The 12,519-nt window shown below is 45.8% G+C and overlaps 1 protein-coding gene across 8 annotated transcripts in view; it reads right to left on the reverse strand.

Moving 5' to 3' along the window:
* Positions 1-12,519, reverse strand: part of SYTL2 (synaptotagmin like 2) — a 44,626-nt gene that overhangs the window by 16,193 nt on the left and 15,914 nt on the right. For 4 of the 8 annotated variants that reach the window (XM_053385510.1, XM_053385513.1, XM_053385512.1 and 1 more), the window contains exons 4-6: positions 9,064-9,145; positions 7,395-7,482; positions 326-4,480 (exon numbers count right to left, since the gene is read on the reverse strand). In XM_053385510.1, the coding sequence (XP_053241485.1) occupies positions 326-4,480; positions 7,395-7,482; positions 9,064-9,145 (4,325 nt within the window). Of the gene's footprint in view, positions 1-325; positions 4,481-5,868; positions 6,199-7,394; positions 7,483-9,063; positions 9,146-12,519 lie in introns of those variants that run through there. The other 4 variants (XM_053385515.1, XM_053385516.1, XM_053385514.1 and 1 more) reach the window with 4 other exon arrangements.

Consider the following 12,519-nt stretch of genomic DNA (forward strand, 5'->3'; position numbering starts at 1 on the left):
AGGGATCTGGTGCCCAAAACACACTTTTTAAACCATAGGACTTTGTTTACAGGGTGGCCAAGTGCACAGAAAAGCACTGGGCCAGCAGGATACCAGGCACTTGCCACCTCAATTTGCCAGAGGCATATTTATGTCATGTGCCTCAGCATCTTCTAGGTACCTAGCAATACCCCCGATTGAACAAGGTACCCAATATTTGACATTGGGGGGCTAATTGTCTACTATTGATCTATTAATGTACTAAAAATATTTTCCCCTTAGGTTAATCTTCATAAAGCATACACACCACCCAGAGATAAGATCAAATAATTCAAAAACTGCTCACGAGTTGAACTTCTTTGGAAACCCACAAAAGAATTGCGGCTTTCATCTGAAAGGTTGGATTCAACGCTCCTGGCATCTTCATCCTCTTCGTTGTCATCAGTGTGACGGGTGGCAAGCAGCAGCTCAAACTGTCTTGTTTTAGGGGGGTTCCCCTCTTCCGTACCCTCTTTTTCACTTCCACCATCAAGATAGGCACTGGCAGTAGCAGAATCTTCTCTCCCTTTTTCATATTCCTCCTCCCTCTTACCTGCCTTGGCAAGAGTGAAAGAATCTTCCCTTCTTCCCAGGAGCAGGGCTTCAGGTGATGCTAGGTTAAGCTGAATAGTTTTTTGGAAAACTGCATTCCTTTCAGGGGTGCCAGAAAACTTTTCTCGGCCTACAGTTTGGTTATCTTGCTTGAAAGTCTTGCCCTTGAGCGGTATTTTAACCTCGGTTCGAAAGTCGCTCGGCACGCTCTCAACAGACGTTTGCGTTTTTACGGCTAAACCTCCCTGAAATCCTGACTCATCAGTCACTTTCTTCTCTTCTTCATTGGACAGAAGCAAAGCAGCACCAGAGATTTCTCCAAAAAGCTTTTCTAAGCTGGATTTGAATACAGAACCGTCTTTTTCTAGGGCAACAGATTTTGTTACAGTTTCATTTGCTTCTTGGGGAAGAAGGCCCGTCCTGCTATCTGAGCCATGGGCACCATGGAGGTTCTCCTTCATTCTGATATCCAACCATCCCATTTCAGAAGGTTGCATCTGGGCAGTTTCTTCAAGGAGTTTCCGGAAGCCTGAATTAAATTCTCTTTGCTTCAACTTGGATGGGGCAACTTCCTTGTTTACAGTTTCATTAATCTCTTGACCATAGCCAATTCCCTGCGGGCAAACTAAATCTACAGTCCGATTAGACTCACTCTCTGTTTGTGCCCCATGACTACTGCTTGAGTCTTTCTGGCTTTCTGGAAGAACTTCAGCATCTTCCTTGAGCAGATTTTGGAAGCTGGCTCTGAGTTCAGCTTGCCTGAAATTGGAGGGAGCAGTAGCTTTTTCTATCATCTCAATTATCTCTTTATCATAAATTGAACTTGTGTTCTGATGGGGCTGTAATGAACCATGGGCTGGCTTAGGAACTGCAATGTCTTTGAGCAAAATTTCGGAGCTCTCTTTAAGTAGTTTGCTTAAACTGTCTCTAAATGCCACATGCTTAGCTGAATTTGGTTTAAGAGTTTTCACGACCGTCTCTGCCACTTCTGTAGGTTGCTCACCAACATTCCCTTGAGCTCTTATGTTTTCCTGGTTTGAAAATGACAACAGCACAGCTGCCTCTCCTGCTGGCCCACCCTGCATTGTAGTCAATAACTTGCCACTGTCTTCGTCCGTATCTAAACTTCGGTCAACTGTCCCACCAACAGTCTCTTTAGGAGGATTGGCCATTTGGGGTGAAACAGGAATGATCTTTCTGGTCGCCTGCTCAGAAGACCTCTGCTGCAGCTCCCCAGGGACACTGTCAATTTGTGCTTTCAAAATACTCTCATTTGTGGGTGTTTTTGGCAATTCCTTTAAAAGAAAGGCTAGTTTGGCATTCAAATCGTTGCCTTGCCTTTTCGATGGAACATTAGCTTCTGCCGCTGTCTCGAAAACCTCTTTCGTGGGAGAGTTTGCTCTGTTCTGACTGGCGAGACGAGCGTCAGGCAGTATCAGTTTTGGCGAAGGAATCTGGAAGAATTCTTCCTGAGAAGTAGCATTTAGATCCCTTTGGCCTTCTTCCCTGTTGGGAGATTTTCCAGACACCAAATCTGAATCTTCTGTTAATCCAGATGAATCCCCCAAATGCTTTTTGAATGCAATGTGTCTATCCTTGGGTGGGACATCTTTTTGTATTGTTCCATCTGTTTCCCAGGACTCCACTCTGCTATTTTTTTCATCCGTGTCACGGCTGCGTTCCATCACCTTATTAAAAAAACGCCTCTTTTCCAATGGAGAATGTGCTTGTTCAGAAACATCCGCCGCTATATGACGACTGGGTGAGGAGCTCTCATCTGAGGTGTCCTTTAGCAGCCTCTCTAAGTTAGTGACAAAAGCAGTGGTGTCAGCTTTTGGTGGAACCAAAGTTCTGCTTACAGTCTCTGGAACCTCAGAGACTTTTCCATCTGCACCTGCAAAAACAGGCCCCTGCTGTTGATTCTGGTCACTGTAAGATGCTTGCACCTCTGTTGCTAACTCCACCTGTGGAACCCCTTTCTTGTCAGCCAGAGGATAAGCCAGCAAGGACTCCTGAAATGCTTCTTTCAACAGTTTCTGCACGCCACTGTTAAACAGACTGTGCTGTACTTTGGATGGAACATTTGTTTTTTCTATATACTCTTCCACTGGACGCACAGTCTTTCCCTCTGCAGGGGCAAATTCTACATTTCCTAATTGCACAGCATTCACTGATGGGGAGAGAGCTGTCCCTCCTGCTTGTTTTGGGACAACACGGTTTGCTTCCAATACATTTTGTTCCTTCACGTCAATTCCTTGGAGGATCGGTTTTTGCTGTTCACCTTCCAACACCACCTGGCCATTTCCTTCCCTGACTTCTCCCAACTCTTTCAGATACCTTCCTGTACTACTTTGCCTGCCCCTCGGAACAGTCGCCTTCGCCTTGGTTTCATCCATTCCGCTCTGCGGCTTAGTCCCCACATCCCAAAAGTTTCTCAGGCTTTTGAACTGCGAAGGATTGAGCATCTGAGCCTTTGCCTCTTCGTCTGCTTTTTCCTTTAAAGCGTGAATCTTAAAGTGTGGCTTCTGCTGCAGGGCAGATGACGCTCTCTCTGTTTCCAAACCATCAGCTTGTAAACCTCCATCCTCTTTAGAGAGAACCATGTTGGGTCTTGGGCACGAATTATTTGCATCCAGCAACTCTGTAAATGCATTATTCCTCTGGTCACTTAGGGGTATTTTGCCAGATCCATCAACAATACGGCCCCCTTTGGATTTATCCATTACATTTGGTCGAACTTTTCCTGAAGGCAACTTAATGCCATTATCATCAGGTCCAGAGTCATCTGCACCAATTTCAACTTTTCTGAATGTTACTAAATTATACTTGCCTTGTTCGTTATCAGATTCTCCAGTAACATATCCTGAGGATCCACCCACTGGTTTTATTCTGCTGCGTTCCTCTTTATAGATTGGTATCCGGTTACTCCCAGGAGTGCTTTCACTTAATAGGCCTTCCTTATTTGCAGGCTTTGGGTTCATCGCCTCTCTTTCCCAGAAAGCCCTGATATTCTTGACTTTTCTTGGAACCTCTGATTCTTTGGATTCATCTTGAGGCAAGGTAAGGAGATTCCCTCTACTGGGGTGCTGCACAGTTTTGTCATCTAGATGCCCAGATTCTTTCCCTTTAGGTTCATTAAACAGCTCTCCAGATTGATGCTCAGAGTTTGCTCCTTCCGAAAAGGCTTTAACCCCTTCCTCCCCATTGGGTGTAACATCTCCCCTTTCTGTTACTTTTCCAAAAGAAGAGACAACACTTTTCAAACCCGGTTTTCCCTTTGCATCTTCCAACATCTTCCGTTCTTTGCCCAAAGCACTTTTGTCCTCAGTTTCAACCTTGCCTCCTGCAGCCCTTTCATCTCTCTCGTTTGCAGGCTGGTCAATGGCCTGAAAACGTGTTCTCTCATTTAAATGAATGTCCTGCCCTTGGGAGCGAGAGGAAGCAACCTCCCCTGTTTTGCTTTGATCTTCTAGTAACAGGCTGCCTGGACTTCCATCCTTTGTAAACGGTGACCCACCCAGAATGTTTACCATTTCGTGGAATCGATAGTCCTTGCTGGTTGGCTCTTCTCTTTCACATACAGAAGAATGCAGATTTGACATATCTGAACTGCAGCCTTTATCTTTTGCAGTTGCAGCAGATTCTCTTGCCTTGGGGATATCCATTTCCTCTGCAAGTCCCGCGTCTTGCGGAAGCGTCTCTTTTTCATCATCACTGGAACTTCTTTTAAACCAGTCGAGCACCTTAGATATGGACTCATCGGCTGCCTTCAAGATCTCAGCAGTGTATTTGTCAGATTTGGAAACAGTTTTAGCACTCGGAGCCTCAACCAGAGCTTGCTTACCTTGTTCAAGGTCTGCAGAGCCAACTTTTGGCACCTGAGGGTCTTCTGTTTTAGGCAGCTGCTGGTCTGCAAGAGACAACCAATTTTTGTTGTTGTAGTAGCGAAACTGCCTAATTAAAGAAGCCTCAGTCAATCAAATTGATTGTAATGAATGGGCCAGATCTGCATAAAATCAGCATGTGACTAAGCAGAAGATGGTGCATTTGCGACACAGCAGCTGGTTTCATCCCTTCTGGATGAGAGTGGGGATAAAACGCCTCTTCTAAGATGTTGCCTGGCATGTGATGTATTTATAATTTAAAAAGCATTTGTTTAAAAAGGATTCTATTGCCTGATTGAAAAGATTTTCAACCAATCGGTTAATCAATTCAAGGTTGCAGTTCCAGTTGGAATACAAGCTTCCCCCCCCCAAAGCAATCAATTTCTTTGAAATGTTAGCAATGATGGTAATATGCTTTAAATAAATGTGAACTAGTTATTATTGAGAATAAGGTGCAACGTATGAGCTTTAATCTGATGCCTCAACTGCAAACTATGCAAGCAAGGGAAAACTCCCTCTTTTTAGTCGTGATTCCTAGATTGCCAGGGGTTGGACTCAGTGACCATGGGGGTCTCTTCCAACTCTACAATTCTATTCATGTTCTGCTCGAGGGTTTTCCGCAGGGATCTCATTGGTCACTGGGAAAGGCTGGACTGGAATGGTCTGATCCAGCAGGTCTCTTGTGTTCTTAACCAGGAAGGGGCTGCACTTTCTAAACCAGGGGTCAGCAAACTTTTTCAGGAGGGGGCCGGTCCACTGTCCCTCAGACCTTGTGGGGGAGCCGGACTATATTTTTTGCGGGGGGGGGGGGGGATGAATGAATTCCTGTGCCCCAAAAATAACCCAGAGATGCATTTTAAATAAAAGCATACATTCTACTCATGTGAAAACACCAGGCAGGCCCCACAAATAACCCTGAGATGCATTTTAAATAAAAGGGTACATTCTACTCATATAAAAACACACTGATTCCCAGACTGTCCATGGGCTGGATTTAGAAGGCGTTTGGGCCGGATCCGGCCCCCAGGTCTTAGTTTGCCTACCCATGTTCTAAACAACAGCAACAGCTAGATGAAACCTCAGCCTCCTCCTTAAACAGAGTTACTTACCAATTACACAAAATGCAAGCTTTGCCCCTGTCAAGACTTAAAAACCTGCACGCCCCAATTCTGATATGATTTCAAATCAGTGGCAGCACAGCAGCCAAAGGAGTGCATCTTGAAGAAAAGTGATCAGCGAGTGTGTCGGGATGTGGTGATGGGAAGCGAGAAAACAAGCAAACGGTTAGGACTTGAATTGATCAGGGTTAAGATAGTAAAAGCATTAGTGATCCCTCCAAATGGCAGACAGCTAGACAGGGCCCTGAAAATCTCACTAGATTGTTAACTCACTGGGATATGCTATTATTTCTTACCAGGTGTGCTTTTCGAGACGTCCTGTTCAAGGCTCGGCGGCTTAGTTTTGATCTGAGGCTTCATGGTATCGGTTTGTTCTTCCCTCACTGAGGGGAAGGTCTTGCTAGGAGAGTCACTTGGAATTGTAGGTCCTGCGACAGGATGTTTCTCAGGCTGCAATGTGTTGGATGGCAGACCCGAGTTCTTGGCACCATGAGAACCTGGAGCCGTTCCCTCTCCTTGGCTCTCAGTGTTACCGTTTAAGGCTGGAGAATGGGCGCGAGGAGGCTTAGACGGGAGAGTCCGCTGACTCTGAAGCACACCTGGGTCGCCCGCTCTGTTCCCATTGGCGTCGGAGTCCAACAAAACGAACTCCCCGGATTCCTTGCCCTCGTGCAACTCAAGGCTCGGCGGGCGCTCCTTCTGACTGACGCTGGACGAGAACCGGACCTGCTTCAGCCTCTCCAACGAGTTTTCGGAGAAGCCTTCGGATTCGCCTGGAGGAGGAGGGCTCTTCTCCGCAACACGTTCAAGGACGGTCGGGGCTGGCAATCCGCTTTTGCCGGAGGGCTCCAAAGTTTGGTTCAAGCGGAGCACTTCGGAATCGGTGGAGCTGGAGCTGGAGCTGCGCTTCAGAATGCCCCTGGGCAGAGACCCCTGGCCGTTAACCTGCTTGATCCTTTTTGGAGCCTGGGGGAAGGGCTCTTCGCTCTTCAAGCTGACGTCTGATGTCTTGTGGATGTTTCTCCTGGCTTTGGGCACAGGTGGTTTCCCTGCCTGCCTCTGCAAGTCGTTCGGTTCTGCAGGAGCCTGCTGAGGCTCCTCTACCCTGCTGTGGTTTGTTACGTCTACCTTGGGCTGGTTTTCTACCGAACGCGGGTCTGCAAAACAAGATGCAAAGCGCACACAAAGCAAAGGGTAAAACACACTACATGTAAGGGACACACGTTAGTTGCAAAAAAGGGGGGCATGCAACTAAGTAAAAGCATTATTGCATGTCTTGGGGAAGGAATTGCATCAACGTGCTTGTTAAAGTAAAAAAAAAAAAAATGCAACGTAACAAGGCAGCACCAGTTTAAGCTTTAACTTGGGCCTGATCTACGTATGTAGCAGACTGAGAACTGTTCCACTTCATGCTGCATGTTAAGTTGTGGGTGAACATATCAGACGACACAGCGATTCTTCAAACAGCTCTTGTTTATTCACAGGCCAGAACAGAACTGAGCTGAACTGAAGGGTTCAGTCAGCCTGCTTGCATTACAACGTTACTGTAACAACTTTCTAAACCTATCCAATCACTGAACGTCACTTTCGATCCCTTATTTGCATAACTATCTGCAGTATCCCCCTGCTGGCCCAGGGTGAGAACTTCAGTACATAACACTGCAGGTTTCTGCATACTGCAAAAAAAGGGAAACCTAACAATTCCTTGGGAACATGGAGTCATTAACACGACACCCAAAATGTAAACGTATTTTGTCACACTTGGTCATGTTTTCAGTGTCTCCACAGAAACAACACAGATTATGTATTTAGAAACCTTCACCTTTCTCCACCGCCATTCCATGTTCAGGCTGCTCATTTTTTGCATGATCTTCTAGTAGAGTTGATTCATTGAATGGGTTTTTCCTTTGCTAGAACAAAATAAGAATTTTCTGCTTAGCACTACAGTATTACTGGGGGCGGGGGGGGGGGGGAGAGCATGGGAAGGAAGGAAGGAAAATGGAAAACGTAACAGCATGTTTTGCGGGTCTCAGTAAGACAAACTATGGCTTACCAGGACCAGGTGAATGTGCAGGCTTCCAGAGAAGGGTTTTTTTTACTCCAATGCTGTGCTGAGTTAACCCAAGTTTTGGCTTCACACATTGGCTAAAACCAGACGTGGTTTAGTGCTCTCCCTGCTTACCATGTAGCCAAGAATAAACCTGTCTTTTTCTTCCTGTGGTTTTAAAAGGATGCTAAGAAAATGGGTGGCAGCAGGAAACGGTCATGTTGAGGAACCTTGAGTTACTGTGAGTGGGACTTCCAAGGACCCTGGGATATGAAAAATCTAAAACAACACAAAAATCTGAACTTGCAGCCCTGTTTAAGGAAGCTTTTAATGTTTAATAGATTATTGTATTTTAGTGTTTTGTTTGAAGCCGCCCAGAGTGGCTGGGGAAACCCAGCCAGATGGGCGGGGTATAAATAATAAATTATTATTATTATTATTATTATTATTATTATTATTATTATTATTAAAAGGGGACTTGAGGGGAGCATTTTTCCTGTAAGTGGAAACCATGGAAACCCATTTTAATTTTTTTTAAAGGAGGGAGGAAATGGTTATCATCCCAGGGTTCTAGAAGTACAACCCAAGTTCCAAAATGAGGACAAAAAAAGCTTGTTGCTTTTTAAAAGACGAGGGAATCCGTAAACACACACACACTACCAAGCGATGGGACCAGATCCATAATTTGCAAACGGGCAGCTAAAAAAACAAAGCACAGCAAATATTGAACACACAAATATGGACCCTTATAGTGATATATATTTGACCATTTACAGATCACTGCATTGCTTGCATGCTAGTGAGGCCCTCCCACTTCAATAAATACCAAAGTGTGTGGGAACATGTCCAATATCTCCAGTCTAACCAGAACTTCCAGGCTACAGCCTGTGACTGTTGCTCAGGTTTGACCAAAGCTGCAGTCCACATTTCAGCTCCAAAGGTTGGTTGCTCCACTACTCTCTATGCAATTCATGTCAGAGTAATTTTATGGGGGGGGGGGATACCGATAATAGTTTCAAAGGAAGCTTAAAATGAACTCCCAATTGCTCACCTGATCCCATCAGCTGATGAGTAGTGGGATCATGTATTGCTCCAGGATCAGGAAAGGGGTTTCATTGAAACCTGTGTTAAAATTGGGTGGGAAACGTGCTTTGGCAAGGGTTCCATTGAGAACCCCTTCCTAATCCTGGAGCAAGCCTCTTTGAAGCCACGCTTTCAAAAGAGGCTCATCACCTGACGCCACTGTGATGTCAGCTGGCAGGGGCGCAGCCCACCCACCTGTCAAATTTGGCCTGGCAATTTAAGACCTGGCGGCTCACTGGGCGGTGTGAGGGGAGGTTCCCTACCGCTGGTGTAGTTAATTCCTTTGGCAATAACACAGAGATCATGGTGCCCGTATTGTTTTCTCATTGTCTTCCATCCAGGACACTGACAATGAACTCACCTTAGACGGTGAGGCAGCTAACTTCCTTGTTTTTTCTTGAGGCGTCTCTAATGCGTCAGAGGCTGCACTGAACACTTTGGGGCTGTAAAGAAAAAGAAGAACCAGCCCATTACTTGGAGCTTGCTATGCCACACACTTGAAACTAGCTTAAATATCAGGGCTCCCATGCAAGGAACTCTAGGCATCTGTAACTATTTTAGTTTCAGCCATTATGACCTTGGAGCTGGGTGCACAGACCCTCAAGTTATCCCACCCGCAATGTATTTAATCGATTCTCCTCCCTCTCTCACACAATGTCACAGGATACCACATAATGCAAAAATGAGGAATCTGAAAGGCTTTAAGTGAAGGCAATCTGATTTGTCATTTGCAAAAAGTGTTTGCCAGGTTGCAAGTCAAGAATTATAGAGAAATTCCAACCACCTCCATATAAAAGTCTACTAGCTCTGTATTGAAAAAATCTCACTTTTTCTACACATTACTGAGCAAGGCAGAGCTCCTGTGCTGAGGCAGTGCAGGGTTGTGTTATGTCTACATGAAGCAGCGATTCTGAACATTCACACACAAAACTTTGCAATACAAAGAAGCACTGCCTCCTCCCCCCGTTTTCTATGTAAGTACCCAGGGCTCTAAACAAAAGAGACAGAAACACAATGTGTGAAGGGCTGTTACATGGAAGATGGAGCAAGCTTGCTTTCTGTTGCTCCAGAGGGTAGGACCCGAACCAGTTGATTCAAATGCAAGGAAGGAGATTCCGGCTAAACATTGGGAAGAACTTTCTGATGGTAAGAGCAGTTTGACAGTGGAATGGAAGGTCATGTGGACCTTTCCTGGAGGTTTTAAAGCAACGGTTGGCTAAAGGGATTCTTTAGCTGTAATTCCTGCATTGTAGGAGGGTGGAACAGACGATTTTTGCAGTCCCTTCCAACTCTACAATTCTAAGATTCGGTGAACAGAGCATGGTTGCAGAACAATACACAGGGCCTTGCCTCAGTGATAGCTCACATACCGTATTTTTCGCTCGATAACACGCACCTGACCATAACACGCACATAGTTTTTAGAGGAGGAAAACAAGAAAAAAAAATTCTGAATGAAACAGTGGATGTATCATTTTTGTGCTTCATGCTGCGGCCACAGACATGTGATTTGACGGTGAGTTTGGGGTAGCCCAATGCAAAGATCCTGAGGATCCATGTGGATCCATGCTTTGTAACCACGTTTTTGCACCATTGCAGCCCCAGGCAATAGTGGGTGCGTGATTTTTTTGGTGCAGGCTGTAGCCATGGACATGCTATGTGATCTGATGGTGAATTTGGGGTGACCCAATGCAAAGATCCTGAGGATCCATGTGGATCCATGCTTTGTAACCACGTTTTTGTACCATTGCAGCCCCAGGCAACAGTGGGTGCGTGATTTTTTTGGTGCAGGCTGTAGCCATGGACATGCTATGTGATCTGATGGTGAATTTGGGGTGACCCAATGCAAAGATCCTGAGGATCCATGTGGATCCATGCTTTGTAACCACGTTTTTGTACCATTGCAGCCCCAGGCAACAGTGGGTGCGTGATTTTTTTGGTGCAGGCTGTAGCCATGGACATGCTATGTGATCTGATGGTGAATTTGGGGTGACCCAATGCAAAGATCCTGAGGATCCATGTGGATCCATGCTTTGTAACCACGTTTTTGTACCATTGCAGCCCCAGGCAACAGTGGGTGCGTGATTTTTTTGGTGCAGGCTGTAGCCATGGACATGCTATGTGATCTGATGGTGAATTTGGGGTGACTCAATGCAAAGATCCTGAGGATCCATGTGGATCCGTGATTGGAACCACGTTTTAAGTAGGGAGGGAAGGAAAAACATAGAAGCGACAAGGAGAGGGGTGTGCAGAGAAGCAGCTGGCTAAGAATGCAGGAGAGGGGTTTTACCGGAGGGAGGAAAGGAAGGCAAAAGTCCCCCCCCCACACAAGCCAGCCAGCTCTCTCTCTCTCTCCCCCCCCCAACCTGCATGTTGCCTTCGAGTCCCAGACGCACGGAAAGGAATTGCCTGGAGGGGAGGGGCTTTCCCTGCTCTTTGTTCCGTTTGAGCAAACACAGTAAGGAAACAGAAGCGGGTGGGCAGTAAGACCCTGAGGCAGAATGCAGGAAAGCAGCAGCTTTCCTCCCTTCTCCGGACGATTTGATATTTGCCTGATTTTTGCCTTCACTTGCGCTTGTCAGCTCCAGGGACCACACATTCGCTCAATAACGCGCACAGACATTTTCCCTTACTTTTTAGGAGAAAAAATCTGCGTGTAATAGAGGGAAAAATACGGTACCTTATACACAGAAGGCCCCAGGGACCATCCAAAACCCTGGAGAGCAGTTCCACTTCTCCATTGATAATACTGAGCTAGATGGAGTCATGGCTACGTGAAAGGCAGCCCCCCACCCTGTGTTCCTAAAGCCAGTGATGGCTGTCAAACCCTCCCAACCAGATATAAGTATCCACTTGAGAACTGACTGTGTTTGCAAAGGAGGGAACATGCCTGCAGCCCAGGTGCGGTTTCTGAATCATCTTAGCACAAACACCCACAAAAAGGAAGCACCACAGAACGGGAAGCAAAGTAAATCCAAAAGGTGCACAAGTCAAATTTATGGACACCAGCTGTATCAACTTGTTTTGGGCTGTCCTAGTGGTGCAGTGATAAAACTGCGAACACATTTGCAAAGCTAAACAGGGTCTGGTATGGTTGCAAATTGGATGGGGGGCCACATGTTGAGATTACCACATTGCAGGGGGTTGGAACCTCGGGTTCCTTTCCAGCTCTCTGAGTCTATGAACAGACAACTCTTTTTCACGAATATCCATTATAGTTACTTTAATTAACTTCCACCCAAACACCTCTGATCTTTTCCTACATTTATCCTGGCAACTGGTATTTACTGTGGCTTATAGTACAATTTGACAGCTGCACCCAGGAAAATTCCACCACAGTTGACAGATGGAGCCAAACATCTTTCTTCCATGCCTGTGCCATCTCCAAGCCTGACTACCATAAGGGGACAGTCCTTGAAGTTTCATTTAGGATGATGTTGGAGATGGGAAGCAGGCCTGGTTGCAGATATGGAACCAGGAGGAAAATCATACAAAAAATAACTGCTCTGATTTCCTCCATCTGACCAGCTTGGGTTGCTGTGTACTATGAAAGTCTGGAAGAGAAGGGGGCCTCAGGTCACTCACACCCTTCAAAATAATAACAGCAACGTGAATTTCCATTGTCAGCTTTGTGCGACACACCTAAAGGACTTCTCACTGAAAGTACACTTCTCTCTTCCCACCCACAAAAAGGTTGGTAAATACTACTCTGGAGAAAAGGAACAGTTCATGAAATTGACAGCCCTTCCCTCACTTTAAACAAGGGCGATTTTCATTTATTGCAGTTCACATCTGAGGCACATTCCTTTCTAACCCAG

Source organism: Podarcis raffonei, chromosome 4, assembly GCF_027172205.1.
Source record: "Podarcis raffonei isolate rPodRaf1 chromosome 4, rPodRaf1.pri, whole genome shotgun sequence".
NCBI lineage: Eukaryota > Metazoa > Chordata > Lepidosauria > Squamata > Lacertidae > Podarcis > Podarcis raffonei.